This window comes from Eupeodes corollae, chromosome 2 (genome assembly GCF_945859685.1).
Source record: "Eupeodes corollae chromosome 2, idEupCoro1.1, whole genome shotgun sequence".
Classification (NCBI taxonomy): Eukaryota; Metazoa; Arthropoda; class Insecta; order Diptera; family Syrphidae; genus Eupeodes; species Eupeodes corollae.
In genome coordinates this window covers 48,838,949-48,859,196 of record NC_079148.1, presented here as the reverse complement: position 1 = coordinate 48,859,196, position 20,248 = coordinate 48,838,949, and the positions used below count along the sequence as shown (strand labels likewise).

The 20,248-nt window shown below is 34.1% G+C and overlaps 2 protein-coding genes across 2 annotated transcripts; both read left to right on the top strand.

The window, feature by feature from the left end:
* The first annotated feature begins 5,225 nt into the window (after positions 1–5,225).
* Positions 5,226–14,332, top strand: LOC129946698 (uncharacterized). Its single transcript, XM_056056972.1, has 4 exons — positions 5,226–5,466; positions 12,764–13,368; positions 13,430–13,696; positions 13,761–14,332. The coding sequence occupies exons 2-4, from the start codon at positions 12,798–12,800 to the stop codon at positions 14,177–14,179; spliced, it is 1,257 nt and encodes a 418-aa protein (XP_055912947.1). The 5' UTR covers positions 5,226–5,466; positions 12,764–12,797; the 3' UTR covers positions 14,180–14,332.
* A 3,920-nt stretch (positions 14,333–18,252) lies between these two features.
* On the top strand, positions 18,253–19,691 carry LOC129945520 (protein arginine N-methyltransferase 1-like). Its single transcript, XM_056055306.1, has one exon. The coding sequence runs from the start codon at positions 18,387–18,389 to the stop codon at positions 19,470–19,472; it is 1,086 nt and encodes a 361-aa protein (XP_055911281.1). The 5' UTR covers positions 18,253–18,386; the 3' UTR covers positions 19,473–19,691.
* Positions 19,692–20,248: the final 557 nt, after the last annotated feature.

The window sequence follows — 20,248 nt, the reverse complement described above, 5'->3', positions numbered from 1 at the left end:
ACTTCTTTAATAATAACTTATACAAAAATCCAAAAACTCTTTTTCATTTGTCGAAAATAGGGACATTTTTCTGTCGTATGTATGTAGGTAGGGTCTATGTAGAAATCATCTGGTATCATTTGTTCAGTTGGTGAATATAAACATACATTTTTTAATTTAAATAATTTAAATTTGTTTATTCTAAAATTATTTAAAAAATATCTATAAAATAAGTCACTCACGCACAAGCACCACACATCGCAGATCACACAACCCGCACCGGAATACCTCCATGTACCTACCTTGCGACGTACGACGGCGAAGACAATAGGAAAGTGTTTTGTATTCATCGAAGAAAGTGTGCTACAAGCAGGTAAGTCAGCATAAATATTAAGTAGGTTATACGAATAGGCACTCGTCTTCGTCGTTGTTGTCGTCGTCTTCGTTGAATGGCCAATTCCGATGGGCTGTTGGTTTGTTGACCATTCTTTTTCTTATATTGATAAAAGAATGGCTTGACTTTGTTGGTATATAGCTGACCAACAAAGTCAAGCCATTCTTTGCCCAGAAAATGGACTAAAATTTACTAAATTGGAATTTCTTTCCTGCTTTTCGTTGGAATGTGCCGCATTAGTTCTAAATGTGCTATGGGTTGTTCCAAATGAAATGGACGAGTGTTTGTCAAATAAGGTTTTGGCTAAGTTTTTGTTTTTTATTTCTTCTTTAAGATTCATTACGGATTTAATTTACTTCCGTCTATTTTAGATATTATGTAGGTAAACAAATAAATTATTTCCCATTTAGACGAGTACTTTATCACAGGAGAGTTGCAGGCAACACAGTTCTTTTTAAAAAAAGATTTTCAAAAATTAACTTTTTACAGTTAACTGTTTATAAATAAGTAAAAATACGAGAATGGAAAGTTTTCATTGGGCATGTTCAGACAACATAAAGGACTTCATGTGCAGTCAACTGCATTTTTTAAACTTAAATTTCGACCAAGGTAGCTAGTTTCAAGATCAATAAATTTGTAACTTGGAACTTTACTTTACTAACCTTTAGCATTAGTTAGTCGTGAAAAAACTCTCAAAACTTTACTGCCTAAAAAACACTCCTCAGGCAAGCTACAAGTCCATCACGATTTACGCTTTGTATTGTAAAGAAATATTAATTATAGCTTTTCCAATTTGAGAAGGAACCCTTTTACACAAAACATTAAATGGAATTGTGAAGAAAATAAATAAATCATAAAGTTATAAAGTCAAGCTTTTAGTTGTTTGAAAAATCATGATCAATTGTCATTTCGACATAAGTTGACATGACTGGTTAGTTAAGAAGATTTTTCTTGGCTAAGTTTCCAGTCAACTTTCCAAATCAGTTGCCTTAATTAGAAGGCAATTTGGCAACTTTTTTTTTGCATCTGACACTGTTAGAAACTTGCCTACTTTATAGTCACTTATGTATGTCGCCTGAAACTGTCCATTCTTCAATAATATGAATTGCTGTCAAAATTTGAAATACATAAAAATACAATTTAAATGTCAAAGAGTCGACTCAACTCAGTTGTTTTATAAAGTTAGATGAATAGGGACTTTTTGTCAACATGAAAAATCTTTCATGTAATCAATCTATTAATAACTTCCTATAGGAAGTTATTGTAATGAGTCCAATTTGTCAAATTGAAAATTTAGACATTTCTCGACTTTTCAAGGTCCCTAGAGTCGAAATAAAAGATTTTTAGAAAGACGTCTGTGCGTGCGTGTGTCCGTACGTTTCCGACGTTTTTTCGTCGTCCATAGCTCATGAACCAGTGAAGGTATTGACTTCAAATAAATGTTGTTGTACAGATAATAAGGCAGAAAGGGCTCTCAAGAAAATTGCGTGGGTGGTTTTTTTTACCATAGCAGTTTAAAAAAAGGTGAAAATTTTGGGTAACCCTAAATATCTTACGAACCAAAAACGCTAGAGACTTGAATTAAATTTAATATAATATATTGTAACGTGATATCAAAGAAGTATATTTTTTGAAAAAAATCCATTTAACGGTTTTTTTATAAATCAAAAAAACTGGAAAAAAAATTTGTCACCTCCAAAATTTTACGACTAAAATATGATTGATATATCGAATTGACAGTTTTTTTTTTATAAAAAATAAAAATCTAAAAAAAACATTACTCAAAGTTGGTAAAAATTGAATATCGATTCAAATATCTTTTCAAAAGCTTAAAATTAAGGCTTCAAACTTATATTATCTTATAAGAAATATTGTTTTCAACATTAGAACAAATTTTGAGAAAAATTGAAATGACAGTTTTTTACAAAAAATAATAAAAAAATTGATAAAAATTGATTTTCGACTCAAATATCTTTTCAAAACTTTGAGATATTCACTTTAATTTACTTTTATCTTTCTAAAAATATTGTTGTCAACATTCTGTAAAATTTTGAAAAAAATCGAATTGACAGTTTTTGTACAAAAAATTAAAAACCTAAAAAAAAATTTAACAAAAGTTGGTAAAAATTGATTTTGGACTCATGTATCTTTTCAAAACTTTGAGATATTGGCTTCAAACTCATTTTATCTTATAAGAAGAAGTTTTCAACATTCGATAAAATTCTGAAAATATCTAATTGACAGTTTTTTTACACAAAAAAAATCTAAAAAAAAATATGAAAACTTGGTAAAAAATTACTTTCGACTCAAATAGCTTTTAAAAATTAAAAATTTTGGCTTCAAACTTATTTTATTTCACAGAAAATATTGTTTTCGATATTCAGTAATTTTTATATAAAATTCCAACAGTCCGTTTTTTCATAAAAAATAAAATTTGGTAAAAATTAATACGAATACATATAGACAAACTTTTAAGCAAGACAAATCGACAGACGGGATGGGAAGTTATCAGTGTGGGTCGCATCCCAGCCTCTTTTTTGTTATTAATTTTTGATGGTTCTATGTTAAGCTACAACAAGATGTTAGTTGTATAAATATTTTTTACAACAGTAACACCCGTTTAAGAGATGGAGAAAAACAGTATTATCACTTAAAATAATGTTACTAAATTTAAAACTATAAATATTCATATTTATCTTTTGGTGTTGGCTATACACAATTAATATTTCAGATATCATTTTCGTGACACAAATGTGGTGAAAGAGAAAAACAACGTGTAAATGAAAGCGTTCAGCAAATTTGTTGCTTTTCGCGATCCATTTTTTGATGACTTAAGAGAGTTTTTGTTTGCAATAAAAAACTATTGAATTGTACTTAGAATATCATTTAATTGTTTTTCACTAATGCAAGGTTCTCTAGTAGTACCCGTGTCGTGTTGGTTATTGGTGAGTAGCACTGTCATTCCAGAGGTCTTGGGATCCATCCCTCCATGTGCCACCAAAATGTTGTACTTCAATGGAATTGTCTCTTGATTGAAATTGAAAAATCCTCAAGAAGAAATTCTTGTCATGAAAAATCCGTTCTTAAATAAGCCGGCATATAAACTGAAGGTGACATCCATCACTGAAATTGTTGAGAGTTATAAATTACGGACCGTTGCACCACCTAATTTATTTAACATTGAGGACATCATTTGCAGTCAACGTCATTCTTTAAACTTGAATTTTGACCAAGGCAGCTAGTTGGTTTTTCAATCATTATTAATTTCAAATTCAGAACTTTACTTCAAAAACCTCTATTTTGAATTTATAGTACAAAAATTACCAAAACCATTATTGTCTACAAAAAATCTCCAGGCAAAGTATCACGACTTGTATTTGGTACTGTAAAGAAATTTTACTGATATCTTTTCCAAATTGACGAGGAACTCTTTCACACAAAACCTTAAATGAAGCTGTGCAGAAAATAAAAATATCATTGAGTAATAAAGTTCAGCTTTCAGTTGAATAAAAAACTGGTATTTTGACAGAAATAGACTTCCTAGCTAACTTTCCAGTCAACCGTTCTAAGAATATAAGAAACACTCGGATATAAGAAAAAAATATCGTGCATCTTTTGAGTTTCACAAAAGCACTATGCATTTTAGTTTTTGTTTTTAATTTGTATATGCTGTAAAATAAAAGTAAACCAAGAAACGTCATTTTTAAAGAGGCTAGTTTATAAATATGATACTCTCACAGTACATAGGAAGCGTTTATGATAAGTTGGCATTTTTTGGAAGTTTGGGCAAAGTTTCTTAATTTTTATTAAAACCCACATGAATACAAACTTTGTGGAAGGAACTGATACATTTTACTTTCGATATTGTATGCATTTTTCTGAAAGCAAAAATCGGTTCATTAGATCTCATATTTCTGAACTAACCGCTTATGTTTACACAAATTAATTCTATTTCACATGTTTTGTAAGCTGTATAAAACCACTGAGCTGGAGTTGTATTCACTTTCCCTTTGAAAATTCCAGCCCTATAATGATTAATAGTAATTCTTCCTAACAAGTTCTCAATGTTCATCTCAGTGACACCAAACAAATGGTAATGCAGTGGACGATGAACGTCTTACCTATATTCTTGTGTCTTCTCCTCACTTCATAAACCTTCTTTATCTACATGATTGTATAATACGCAGAGTTGCAGAGATAAATTGATGTTAAAAGACAATAAATAAAGTAAGTTGCACACCTTTGTAGAGCAGAAGAGAAACAAAATTGTAATAATAAATAAATTGAAAACATATTGGATTTATACATACATACTGTACATATGTACATTATGTATTAATACATGGTGTATATTGATCATGATCTACGCTACGCTACGCGGATGACGTATCCAATATTATATGGCTAACATAGCCGTTTTTTGTTCTTCAAAGAGGAATTGAAAACCTCATGGGGGATTTATAATTTATTAATATGGACAAAGTGTGCTGTCTTGTGTTGTCTTGTCTTGGCTCTTATACCATGTCTTAACTTACCACTCCTCAAGCACCAGCTAGCACGGTTATATAGATGCGAATAGCTATAAAGCTATAGCTACATCCAAGAGCTAACTATCTGCCTGCAAGAACACGATGGATTTTAAAGCCAAGCTCTGCTATGGATGATGATGGTTGTGTGTTGCGTTTCTTTTAGCCATCAGAGACGGAGATGGAGACGTTACCTATACGCGAACAGGTAGGTCATTCCCACCTATTCATCCAAATTATACTTTACCGTTTAATTGGCTTGCGTTCTCGATTATTGAATTGGCCAACAATCGTCCGGTCCGAACTGAACCGATCCGTCGCGTCGCATCTGACTTCAGTCAGAGTACGAATACACCGTCCGCTGATTATATCTTTTAGTTATTCTCGAATTCAAGAAGTGTGATGAGCTTCGACCGCGTCGGAAAGTGAAAACTTAAATTTTGTGCTATAAGGTTTAAGTCAGATTATAATCTCGGGTAGAAACAAAAAACAAAATTATTTTTATCCCCGATTTAAATTGATATTAATGTGAACAAAGCTTCTTCGTAACCATCAGTCAAATTAACGGTAACATTAATTATTTTTTCAACCATAATTATTAAACTAACGGTATTGAAGGATTGAATGATTTTAATTTGAAGGATTATTTAAAAGTTGTGTGATAAGATCCTAGATTGATTTTGTGAGAATTGGAATACAAGTTTTTCTTTTACAACATTTGGAAACAAATTTAAATTTGTTTGTCCAAATTGTTCACATATTTAAACAAAGAAGGAGGAAGTTTTAAAATTATTTTAATACTTTATTGAAATCCGGAAAACAACTCAAGATTTTGACCTAAATACCGATGCATTCAAGTCAAGTTTGATTGATTTAAATTACATTTAAGATGTGTAATTTAAGTTCAAACGTGATGTTGTTCGAGTTGGCGTAAGTTAAGTTACTTAGCCGCACCTTAAATGCAGTTCCTTGACTTTCAATTTTGTAGGTTGTTTATTTTAACCTTGTGCTGATGGCAAGGTTTTTAATATTCAGGTCGGTACTTAAGTTTGGTTTAAGTTATGGGGTCGACTTGGTGCGTATGAAAGTTAAACATTTTTCTGGAACAATGTTGGGAGTTGAAGTAACTCCTAACAGGTAACCTCTTGTAGAATCGATGCAGGTAGCTGGAATTTCATATTAATCAAATCCTTATTGCTAATTGGAGCTAAACAACCCTTCTTAGTTAAGAATTCTTTTTTTTTGTTGGGTTTTGAAAGTATTTGGTAAGCGACCCAATTTGTTTGTGCCTATTAGAAGCCAACTTGTGTTATTGAAGCACTTCATAAGAACTCAGTGCTCATTTGTGGTGGTTTGAGAATATTTTTGTCTACGATTAAGAACCGATGGTTTACATTTTTAAAAACTAAGCTTATGTGTTGGAATAGAATGAAGGTGGATTACCATTAATTACTAAAATGTTTTTCTTTGGTGATATATTTTAAATTTCACGATTGGTAAGAATATGCAGACTATTTGTATAGTTTTTGAATCCACAGAAATTCTTGCCTTTAATTTTCAAATTTATTTATTGTAGTCATAGAAAATAAAAAAATTGGAAAACATTGGGAGCAGATATTGAGATTTCCAATAAGATGCTTCTTTTTGATGTTAAAAAAACACGAATATTTTTTAAGAGAAATCAATGGATGTTTATTTCATTTCAAAGAAGAAGTATAAATCCATTCTATCCAATACTAAAATTGCAGTACCATATCCTTTTTAAACGGTGATTTTTTAAGAGCTTGAGAACTTTTAAAAAAAAAAAAATGCATACAATTTGCAAAATCTCATCGATTCTTTATTTGAAACGTTAGATTGGTCCATGACATTTACTTTTTAAAGATAATTTCATTTCAATGTTGACCGCGGCTGCGTCTTAGGTGGTCCATTCGGAAAGTCCAATTTTGGGTAACTTTTTCGAGCATTTCGGCCGGAATAGCCCGAATTTCTTCGGAAATGTTGTCTTCCAAAGCTGGAATAGTTGCTGGCTTATTTGTGTAGACTTTAGACTTGACGTAGCCCCACAAAAAATAGTCTAAAGACGTCAAATCACATGATCTTGGTGGCCAACTTACCGGTCCATTCCTTGAGATGAATTGTTCTCCGAAGTTTTCCCTCAAAATGGCCATAGAATCGCGAGCTGTGTGGCATGTAGCGCCATCTTGTCAACCAAGTTCAGTTCTTCCACTTTTGGCAACAAAAAGTTTGTTAGCAATGAACGATAGCGATCGCCATTCACCGTAACGTTGCGTCCAACAGCATCTTTGAAAAAATACGGTCCAATGATTCCACCAGCGTACAAACCACACCAAACAGTGCATTTTTCGGGATGCATGGGCAGTTCTTGAACGGCTTCTGGTTGCTATTCACTCCAAATGCGGCAATTTTGCTTATTTACGTAGCCATTCAACCAGAAATGAGCCTCATCGCTGAACAAAATTTGTCGATAAAAAAGCGGATTTTCTGCCAACTTTTCTAGGGCCCATTCACTGAAAATTCGACGTTGTGGCAGATCGTTCGGCTTCAGTTCTTGCACGAGCTGTATTTTATACGGTTTTACACCAAGATCTTTGCGTAAAATCTTCCATGTGGTCGAATAACACAAACCCAATTGCTGCGAACGGCGACGAATCGACATTTCACGGTCTTCAGCAACACTCTCAGAAACAGACGCAATATTCTCTTCTGTACGCACTGTACGCATTCGTGTGGTTGGTTTAATGTCCAATAAAGTAAACTGAGTGCGAAACTTGGTCACAATCGCATTAATTGTTTGCTCACTTGGTCGATTATGTAGACCATAAATCGGACGTAAAGCGCGAAACACATTTCGAACCGAACACTGATTTTGGTAATAAAATTCAATGATTTGCAATTGCAAGCGTTGCTCGTTAGTAAGTCTATTCATGATGAAATGTTAAAGCATACTGAGCATCTTTCTCTTTGACACCATGTCTGAAATCCCGCGTGATCTGTCTAGTACTAATGCATGAAAATCCTAACCTCAAAAAAATCACAATTTAGTAGTTTAGTAAAATTAAATTCCAAGCTTGAAGTTTATGACATTTGACCAACCAATTTACCTTGGTCGTCAAAATTTATGTTTAAAGAATGCATTGTTGGAAAACTCTGTATAAAATTAAACCAACATCTTGTGCAATGGTCTAAAAATCACTTCTTTGTTGTTAACAAGAGTTGTTTGATCTTATGAAATACTAGATCATGAAAAAGGGCGGAAAATGTTAAAAGATTCAATTAATATAAGAAGACTATTTTTCGGAAAATAAATCAACTACAGTTTTATTATTGCAACTGAAATTTAGAGAAACATTTTGCTTGTTTTTTTCGTTTAGGAAATGCCTTGCTCATTTTATCGCTTAAAAACCATTAATTCACGATAAAACTGGAATAAAATCTTCAACCTTTACATAAAAACAAATATCCTCAGATTGAATTTTGCTAACTATTGTGAATAGAGGGAAGGGATAAGATTTGTCAAGAAGTTACAGAAAAAACCGTTTTCCTGTTTTTGTTTATATAATTTTCTTAAATGGCGTTTTTCACTCAAATATATTCGCACACATAAACAAAATTATAAAATATATTTGTATAAACATAATCTATAAGTCGTTTCACATTTTCTAAGAAAAGATGGCAAGACCATATAAAACTTAATGTAATAAATCTTCAAAAACTGATTGATTATGTAACTTTCAAAATTTATATCTGTCTACCATTTAACAGCAATTTTTTATTTTAAATAAAAACTTATCGTGGCAAACTATACTTAATATATTAGGAATGAAAGAATGTGTGATAAATTAAATTGGAATTTTTGAGAAGGTGTCAATAAGCCGCTACATTTTTGCGAAAATACAAATAAATATTAACATGATTAGTCAACAAAAACAAACAAAAAAAAGAGAAAGCAGGTCGGAAATATTTTAAAAAGTTTTTAAGATTAAAAACCATATTCATGTAACAAAAATCTTTAATTTAAAGATAAAATCAACCTGAGTTTTTAACTAAAAATTTAAACTCAAATTTAATGTATCTAAAACATGCATAATAAACTCATAATCAAGTCAAACTATCTAACATTAACATATTAATACATAATACAAATTTGTCACATTTCTCTTTTTCTCCCACAACCACTCATCTGAAAGCTTTCAGACACAGACTGATCTTATAAACTTAACTTGAACGAAAGTGAAATTCGATGATTCTTGGGTTTCTTTGCTTGTTTCGGTTCTTCTTATAGACGTAAATTGAATCTCCAAAAATTTTAAATCATCATAACAATAAGCAACAGTGGACTTTATGTACGTATGTTTGTTTGAATAGACCGATACCGGTATTTGATTTTGAGACACGTTTTTTAGGAGAAATTGAAATTTATTTGTTTACATTAATAACTAATTCACTTTCTTTATTCGAATAGTTTATTTTCTAAATTCCAATACCTTATAATGTACATAAATATGCATGAATTTATTGTTATATTAAAGCAATCAGTATAATTTGCAGCAAGAAATAAATTTTACTGTGAAACAGTATTGGTCAATATTTGGAATTTTGTACATTTGTTTGTCATTACTCATAATTATGTCAAATGAATATTTAGGATTGTTTTTCATTAACATGGATTTCAGATAAATTCACTAAACGAAAGTTAATGTAGAATCTTGGAATTACAATAATTCAGGATACAGAAATAACTGATATCAAGGGACAGGTTCAGACATTAAAGGGCTCCGTATGCCGTCAATAGCTTTATTTGAACGCAAAATAAGACCATTTTTCAGATGTTATTCATTTCAAACTTTTAAGTTTACTTGACTTTTACTTACTTACAGAAAGTATCAAACAAAAAACAATCTCTCACACAGTCATAACTCATAATTTTGGATTTGAATTGTTAACAAAAATTCCTTATTCCTTTTCCAATGAACTCTTTAATATAAAGTTGTATTGTAAATAAATAAATTACAGAAGTTCAGCTTCATCAAAAACATGATCAGTTGATATTTCGACATATGTAAGAAGACTTGATATCATGGCAAAGAAGATTTGTCTTTCTAGTCAACTTTCCAATAAAGTTTCCTTAATGTAAGACAATTGTTTGGCAGCTCGCCAATCAGATATAAAAATCCCTTTCGTCACTGCCTAATGTCCCAAGATAACGTAATGAAACGTCAAAAGGGTTTCAAACGTCATCATTAACAACAGTCATTTAAGATTTAAGACAGTTCAGTCTGCAAGAAATAAATTTAACTATGAAACACTATTGGTCAACATTTGTGATTTTGTACATTCGTTTGTTATTACTTATAATTATGTCAAATGAATATTTAGGACTAATTTTCATCAACATCGATTTCAGATAAATTGACTAAACGAAAGTTAATGTAGAATCTTGGAATTACAATAATTCAGGATACACAAATAACCGATATTAAGGGACAGGGTCAGACATTCAAGGACTTCGTATGCCTTCAATTGCTTTATTTCACCCAAAATAAGATCATTTTTCAGATGTTATTAATTTAAAACTTTTAAGTTTAATTGACTTTTACTTACTTACAGAAAGTATTTGAATTGTTAAGAAAAATTCCTTATTCCTTTTCCAATGAACTCTTTAATATAAAGTTGAATTCTACGTAAATAAATTACAGAAGTTTAGCTTCATCAAAAACATGATCAGTTGATATTTCGGCATATGTAAGAAGACTTGATATCATTGCAAAGAAGATTTGTCTTTCTAGTCAACTTTCCAATAGTTTCCTTAATGTGAGACAATTATTTGGCAGTTCGCCAATCAGATAACAAAATCCCTTTTGTAATCTGAACCTGCCCAATGTCCCGAGATAACGTAATGAAACGTCAAAAGGACTAAAAACGTCATTATTAATAACAGTCATTTAAGATTGAAGACAGTGTTCAGACTGATTGACATATTTTGATGCATCAACAATTATTCTCGATGTAGTTAAAAATAAAAATGTTATATCTTGTCTCACTTTACTCCTCATGTTAAAATAGGTCTGTTTATATTGCTTTGATCCCAGGGATTTTCGAATTGTCAGAAATATAAAAAAATGATCACTTTTGCTGTCAGAAATCTGGGAACAGAATTTGTATGATTCGATTTCTTAAGAATTCTTAATCGCACAATTCAGAGAGGAAAAAAGAAATGCAAAGTTTACTAGACTTGTAGGTGGGAAAAAATAGTGAATTTTGTTTATATTTAATTTCCTGCTCTGCCAATCTGATTAAGAAAATCCTCAGAAATGTTAGAAATATAAACTGTCCAAATATGTAGTGAAAATTATATTATATAGGGATACTTTTTAAAATGTGCAGTGATGGGAATGACTTTTTTGTTAAGCTTTAATAAATGACGAAACAAGGACTCAATAGCAAGTAAACTGAATACTTTAAACGCATCAAGGTTAGTTTTTCAAGGTCATTAGAGTCAAACTTGCCTTAACTTACCTTTACATTAAGTTCAACTCTTCTCACTCGCTGCAAATTTTGTATTCTTTGTAATTTGTATGGCAGTGAAAAGTACTTATTCCATTTTCAATTTAAGAAAGCATCTAACTACAGAAATTATTATGGAAAGAGTTAAAAACTAAAAAGTAATGAAGTTCAGCTCTTAGTTGAATACGAAAATATCCTCAGCTGATATTTTGACACAAGTAGAATACAAATAATATGTCATCAGCTGATATTTTCACACAAGTAGATTTGGATTGATAGCAAGTAAGATTTTCTTCGACTAACTTTTGAACCAAAGTATTATAACAGCCTTAACAGATACTTGCTTTCAAGCCCCTTGTGTATTCTGATCCTACCCAATTTTTAAGTGTCAATAAAATAAAATAAACCAAACTATGTTTTTTTCATAAAATCTACATTAGTGCCCACTCATAAAAAACAGGTGCCCCAATGTTTTAGTGCCCTAAAATAGCGGTATGAAAAGTTTATTCTCACCACTATTGGAAACTGAAGTTTCGAATTTCGAACTCTTAAAAATTCTTAGAAATTTTTTAACTTATCACTGGGCTTATAACGTTTTTATGTAAAATAAGGTTATTTACTCTTGAATATAGTATTTTACGTGTTTGTCGTAGAGTATAAGAGTAAGTTCAACACTCGGCAAAAGTCATAAATCTGTAACTTCATTGTACTGTGATCTATTTCCATCTTTGTCCTTAGCGACGTTATTGAGGATTTTTTTAACTCTTCTGGTGTATCTTATGCAAAATACCGTAAGCCACCACATACCATTTACGTATTGACCAGGCATGCCCCTGAGGCTACCATCATTATCCAACTCAAATTTCTCTTCATAAACTTTTTTTTCAGCTCTTCTAATTTTACGTAACTTTTTTAATAATCGCATCTTTAGGTCTCGGTCGTTAAAATACCCGTAAGATCAAATATCGTGCAAATGTGTCTAGAGTAAGAGTTACACAACAAAAGATTTTTGATCAATTTTAATTTTTTTTATAAAAGAGAAATTATTAATTCCACACAGTTGGTTGAAGAGGTATTCAGACAGTAGACATGGCCACTCCTTCTACTGGCAACTCAAACCAGGTTAAGTAAAAGCTTGTCATTGAAAAACTATTGAGGTTCGTCCACAAAATAACTTTAATTCGTTGTCAGTGCCATGCGAAGGTTGTGGTGATTCTTTGCACGCTTTATGTTAATTGATTTTTGTTTTGTTTTATATTAAACAAATGAAAGTTATTTGAATTAAAACCGCTCTTTGGCTCAATTTTAACACAACATTTTTAATTTCTCCTTAAAGAAAAACAAAGCACAAATAAATTAAACACGCAATCATGAAGACGTGGGCCCTGTGTGTTTGTGTGTTACTTATCTCAGCTAATTATTCAAATGCCTTATCGACACTCCGCAAACAAGTAAAACAAGCTGATAAAGTTGTACAGCTGAAGCAATTAGATCTGCCAGAAGCTGAAATTGATCCGAATATCGGACCAACACTGCCAAATGCTGAAGGGATTGTAGCCGAAACCGCAGAAGCTGCAGAAGCTGCTGAAGCTGTAGAGACGGCTGCAGAAGAAATTGCTGAAAAACCAGTAGCATCTGCAGCTTCAACTGCTGAAGAGGAAGTAGCAGCAGTAGCTGAAGAAACTGTTGATGCAGTTGAAGCAGTTTCGTCCAGTCCTGCTCTAACAGAGGAATCAAACCCAGTTAATGAAGATGATCCAAATCAGCTGAGCAAGTATTGTAAATGTTCTGATACACACTGTGATTGTTGTCGCAACTTCCAGTTGCCAATTCTGCCAGTTCGAGGTCCAGGCTGTGCCAAAGTGACATATCTTGGCAATGAAAGGATGTCCGTTTCGATTAAGTATGGTGACCTTGTACTTGCTACGAGAACTATTTCCGGTATGTTGTGAATATGCAGAGTCATAGAACTTAGAATTATTTTCGATTTTTGATTTTACAGGAAAGAAGGCCAAACCCATTTGCGTTAGTTTACCAGGAGGATTTTCGAAATTCTGTGGCAGAGTGTATGGATTGTCGAAGGGAAAAGAAGACTTTAAGGCGTGTTTGGGGCTTGAGCTACGCTCAGAGGAAGAAGTCGAGGCATCAATGCGCGTATCTTGTTTCAAATTTGGAGCTAAAGGCTTGCAAGTAGCAGAGGCTGAACCCTTGCCAGAGGTCCCAAAGGAAGAAGAAGAGGATGAAGATGATATCTTTGGTTTTGCTGCTGGTAAGACTCTATGGTTTTTCCACATAAAAGAAACACGTTTTTAAATAATTATCTCGACAAAAAGGTGGTGGCTCTGATGATGATTACGATGAGGAAGACGAAGAAGAGGACGATGATGATGCTGAGGATGATGATGATGATGCTGCCGGTGCTGGTGCTGCAGCTACAGATGATGCCGACTATGATGGTTTCAGTTTTCTTGGAAGTGGCTTATTAGATGATTTGGACGATTCTGAGGAGGCAAGTAGTCCTGTTCAAGCTACGCGAAATGATCGAAATGCCATAGCTCAAAGTAAGGAAGGTGAAGGTATTCCACTGGTGGAAGCCGAGACCGGGGCTGTTGAACAGTCTACAAATACTACTGCTGATGCAACAAAACCCGACGGTACTAAAGTTAAGAAAAACAAGAAAAAGAAGAAGAAGGCTAGTGATTCCTATTTCGCTCTTGATTTCCTAAATGGAATCCTTGATTTTTTTAATTAAGAAGATACAAAGATCATTTCGAACAATACAAGCTAAAAAAGTGTAAATACAATCAAAAATTCTAGGTTTAAGTTTTAATTTATTTATTTATATTTATTTAAATGCATTTAATAAATTAATGTAAATTATTTGAAGAGAAATGAATCAGAAAAATAACAATATGTGTTTTTTTTTTAATAAACTTGATGTTGTGCGATGCTTTTTCTAATGAAAGGAATAAAGAAGATAAATCCATATTTTATATGATCTCACATAAGCCGGAGCACCTTCTACAAATCCAAATTCTCTGAGCTAATTTTTCTAAATGGCAATAAGTTACCTAACAAGATTAAATAATTTTCAAGATAATAACGTTTAAAGGTTGCTTAGCGCCTTCATCAGACGTGTCAATAATTTGAGACAATAAATATAAGAGTCGCATAATCTCTTTAAATGTTGAGAATTACGTTTGAACAACCTTTATTTCTTACGTTTCACTTTTACAGTAGTTGTATCTCATAACCGATCGATTGTAAGGAAAAAGATTCTTCAAAGCTTTTGAACTTTTTACCATCTTAGTATAAGTGTTTTTCAACACGAAAAAAAGGGGGAATTTTTATTTTTGAAAAGGTTTATGAACTTTTCACTAAATGAAAGAAAAATTAAATTTAAATTTAAAAACTGATTTCCTTTCATCATTGAACGTTTCCCTTTTTTAAAAAAAAATTGTCATATTTAAGTTGATAGTCTATTCGTTTACTTTGAATTTCTGCAATTTTGAGTCCTTAGTTCTGTTAATTTATACGTAAACTTCACCAAAAATCTTAACTGAACTTAAACGAAAAGATTCCTTTCTCTGCTAAATAGATTACTTTTCCCGAAAATAAGCTCTTATTTTTTAAAAAGTAATCACTTTAAACAGTTCTTAGAGATACTTCCTGCCATAAAAACTGATAATTAAATTTGACAGTTCTACAAAAATTGGATGCATTCAATCGCGGACCGATACATTTTTGTTAAAATAACAGCTGATCCAAAACTGCTGGCAAGTCAAAAAAGAAACCCAAAGGTATTCAAGAATTTCTTTTATATGTAGGTTTATGACAGAACCTTTTTGGGCCTCACCCAACAAGCTTCTCTATCTAGCTCGGTCCCTAGCTAGATGTCTCCAGTTTCGCGCTCCAAGTTGGGTAAGGTCACCTTCCACTTGTGCACGCCACCTGATCCGCGGTCTTCCTCTACTGCACTATCCTGTGGGTGTGGATTCGAAGACTTAGTAGTTGGACTTTTACCATTCTGGCTAAGTCTACGTCGCTGTACAGCCCATACAGCTCGTCGTTCCATCTTCTCCTCCACTCCCCTTCGATGCATACGGGACCGTAGATCACACAAGGAACTTTTCTCTCGAACCGACCCAAGGTTCTTTCATCCGCTTTTGTCATAGTCCATGCTACTGCACCGTGTAGCAGGACGGAGATGATAAGGGTCTTATAAAGCAACACTTTGGTCCCTCGAGAGAGGACTTTACCACTCAATTGCTTTCTTAGTCCAAAGAAACATCGGTTAGCAAGAGTCATTCTGCGTTTGATCTCAGTGCTGGTGTTGTTTTCTGCGTTTACAGAGGAGCCTTTAGGTAGACGAAGTCCTTGACTACCTCAAAGTTACGTCTGTTAATGGTGACGTTTTGACCAAGACGTCGGTGTTGTATGTCCTTTCTTGACGACAGCATGTACTTTCTTTTCCCCTTATTAACTGTTAAACCCATTTTTGCCGCCTCTGCCTCAATACTCACAAAAGCCCCATTGACATCACGATGAGTTCTTCCGATTACGTCAATGTCATCAGCATATGCAAGTAATTGGACAGACTTTTGAAAGATAGTGCCTCTAGTGTTGACGTGTGAGCTCTGCACTATTCATTCAAGCACGATGTTAAAAAAATCACATGACAGCGCATCACCTTGTCTGAAACCTTAGAAACATAGAGCTCACGATCATCTCTCGTCCTTTTATGCAGCGCCGCTTTGCGTGCCTGTTGTTTGGCTGCATTTGCCTACCGGCATTCCTCATCAAACCAGGGGTTCCTTGTTGGTGGCTGCTTGAAACCCAGAACATCAGAGGCTGCTTCTCTGATTGCATCTTGGCAATGTTGCCACTGGTTTTCGATACATTGTGTTGGCGGCAGAGAACTTCGAGAGAGGTAACTTGTAACTCGGTCGCAAAAGAATTTGGCGATCTTTGGAGATTGTAGCCGTTCGACTTTTTTCCTTTTCCTTGCCTTGGGTCTGGAAATCCGAAGTGCTACCTTGGCTACAACGAGGTAGTGGTCCGAGTCGATGTTAGCTCCTCGGAAAATTCGTACATATATGATGCTGAAACCGTGTCTGGCGTCGATCACAATATGGTCAATCTGGTTGATGGTAGATTGATCTGGAGAACTCCAAGTTCTTTTGTAAATGTTGAGGTGTGCAGCAAAATCTATGAGCCTGAATCCGTTGTCGGAAGTGTTGTCGTGCAGGCTGTTTTTCCCGATTATTCCACCAAAGATGTTTTCCCTTCCTAGCTTGGCATTAAAATCGCCCAGGACAATTTTAATATTGTAGCTAGGACACTGCTAATATGTTTTGTCTAAGAACTCGAAGAACATATCTTTGGTGTTGTCGTCTTTCTCTTCTGTGGGGGCGTGCGCGCATATCAGGCTAATGTTGCCGAATTTAGCCTTGATTCGTATGGTCATGAGGCGCTCATTGATGCATCTATAGCTCAAGACTTCTTGCCTAAATCTGGCTCCAATGACGAAGCCGCATCCAAATAAGCGCTGTTGGTTTTCGTGGTAGCAGTCACCATAGCAAATATCGCAGTTTTTCATCCTCTTTTTGCCCGGCCCATCCCATCGTATTTCCTGGATGGCGGTGATGTCTGCTTTATAGCAGTCTAGGGCCTCCGCTAATTCTTCGGCCGCACGTGGTCTATTAAGGGACCTAACAGTTAATCCGTCCGTATCCGAGGCTTGTTGGTGCTTCGCAACTATGAAAGCTTTTACGTGGCCAGGAAGTCACCCCGAAGGCCAGATCCTAAGTATACTTCAAAGATGGGGAGCCGGATAATACCGCTCCTTATAGGCATGGGCTCCGAACAAGTCGAAGAAGCCCTATAAGGTTTTCACTAAGTAGTTCAACCTTACTGGAACTGTAGACACCACCGTTGATTCCATCTTGGGAATTCCTCCGCTGCCGTCTATATAAGAGGAGGTGCTTTAGTGGAAACACCTCTCCCCCCTCTCTCGTTTGCTGCCCCCAACAACTTTCCACTGGGGTTGGAACCCAATCTCCAGTTGAGGTACTAGGCACCCGATGTTCAACACGGGGAAGTGAGAGTAGAAGTTGATAGACAGAGGTGAGTTTTGAGAAAAACCTGTGGACGTTTGTGTCCTCTTGAATGCACATGTCTACTATTCGAACATCACAACTTTGAGGTTAATGTATACAAAACTTCAAAGCCAAATTGCAACAAAAGCAAACGCAAACAAAAATTGCTTCATGGTATTTAGTCATTGACCTACTAGGTATGGATTGCAACATCGCGTTGGCGTCATCTATTCCTTAACTAGAACTTCTCTAGGTGCAGCAGAAATATGGAGACATTTTTGAACTTGATTTTTTGCCTTAAAAAAGGTTATTATTATACATATCTAATATGCCTATGATAAAAAGACTACGAATTAAACATGACATCTTTGACTTTAAAAGCTATAAAATTATCATAGACTTGTTTGATGACACCTGAAGAAGCAACTAAAGTCTAAATTTACATTCATTAAATAAACCTGCCTGCAAATAAACTTCCTTAAGTTTTCTGAACTAGCATAATATAACTCCTAAATTCTTTCATTTCCACTATTGAAGCCTTTACTTCCAAAAACTACAACAGAATATTCCTTTAAAAAGTTGTATGCAACTTTAATACGATCTCCTATTTAAAAATAGACCGTACGATATTTCTTTCACTAGTGATATTGGCATCACTTTTTTTGACATTTAGATTGAGTTGACATCCACCTTCAAATAAATCGGATGTCGGTCTAGTCCTAGGGCTACACATTACACTGCAACTGCACATCACGATAAAAAAAAAAAAACAAAAAGTTCTTCGTTAATTTAAATTACCTCTTTCCCATTCTTATCTAATTAATTTCGAGTTAATCAATTCTTTTAAAAAAGATAACAAATATGAATAATTTCAATAAAAAGTCAAAAGGACCATCTGTTGAACATATGACATCCAAAGACTTTCAAATTGACTCGTACGCTCATTTGGATGTTTTCAGCCACCTCATAAAGGACACCGTTCGAACAAACAGTTTTAGGGAAGTCATATACCGCAACAAGCATCTCTTCAAAGACAAAATTGTACTCGAAGTAGGCTGTGGAATCGGCTTGCTGTCATTGTTCGCGGCTAAAGCTGGAGCAGCCAAAGTTATAGCCGTCGACTGTTCCAAAGCAGCATTGTACGCCCGCCAAGTTGCTTTGGACAATAAATTCGGAGACGTTATCAAAGTTATTCATGGCAGAATACAAGACGTCGACCTGCAAATCGACCTAAAGTCTGTAGACATTATAATATCCGATTGGATGGGCTATTGCCTCTTCTACCAGTCTATCATAGATGCCATAATTTTTGCACGTGACAAGTGGCTCAAACCTGACGGTTTGATATTCCCCGATAGGGCTAAGTTGCATATATCAGCCATTGAGGATCAGTTTCGGAAAAACGACAAAATTAATTGGTGGCGCAATGTTCACGGCTTCAACATGAAAGCTATTCGTAAATTTGCTATTTGTGAACCTCGTTTCTGCGCCGTAGTTCCCGACCAAGTTGTTACATCATCGCACCTTCTAAAAGACATCGATCTCAACACAATAACTGTTAAGGATCTAACATTCCTTTCGCCGTTTCTGATAGAAGGCAAACGCAGTGGCCACATAGATGCCATCATGACCTACTTCAACGTTATATTTTCGAAATCTCACACTCGATTTGGCTTTAACACCGCACCATGGTCTCCATCGACTCATTGGATGCAATCTGTATTCTATTTTGACGAACCAATCAACATACAGAATGGACAGACATTTTTTGGAGCCTTTGCATTGAAACCAATTGGCGGAAGCATGGACCACATAGATTACTGTATTGAAATTCTCACAGGGGAGCCGCTTCAAATCGTCGGCGACATAAATTGCACTTCGAAACGACGAGGCTTGAACGAAAGTAGCGCAAATTCTAAGAAAATCGACAAAAAGAAGAAAACGTGATGTCCTTCAAAGTTAAAAGTGGAATTTTTTTTTATTGAGTTGTTTTTCTGTTTTAGAGACCTAGCATGTTAATTATTGATATAACTAACTACCTACATAACTGTGAATAAGTTTATTCTTAATTTATTAGTTTTGCATTTTTATAATGCAAAGTACCTACCTACCTGCATTTTTTAAAAAAAAGTAGAAATAAAAAGAAACTTTATAAGACGTACTTAATTTCATTTGACTTTTAATTGAAAACTAAAAAAAAGAAGCTTACTTCTCATACAGCTTCAGCTTGTTAACCACTTTGTTTATGTGAATTTTCCAGGTTAAAGTTCGATTGAAAACCATTTCAAGATTATTAGGAGTTTTAAAAATCTTTTTTTCGGAGAGTTATGGAGCAACGCATAATGAAATCAAGAAAGGTTAACGCAAAAACATTTTTTGTAATCATAAGACATGCAGACTCCTAGAGGTTTAGTATGAAATTATTTTGATGTGGCCAGCATGCAATTTTTTCAAGGTCTTCATCATGGCAACTTACTCTATGTTCAATGAGCCGTAAAGGGTAATTCAAATGCATTTGTTATCAATGATGGGAATTCATTTACATATAGTAAAGATAACAAAGAACCCGCAATTAAGCAAGGGTACCTCAGAACAACTTTAACTGCCGAACAAGTCTTCCGTATAAAGCAAAGTTGTCGACCATACCGAAGGCCTTCATGTGATCATTTCCTAAGATTTCTGAAGGCTGTGATACGCCTGTAGTCTTTTCAAAAACCAGACTT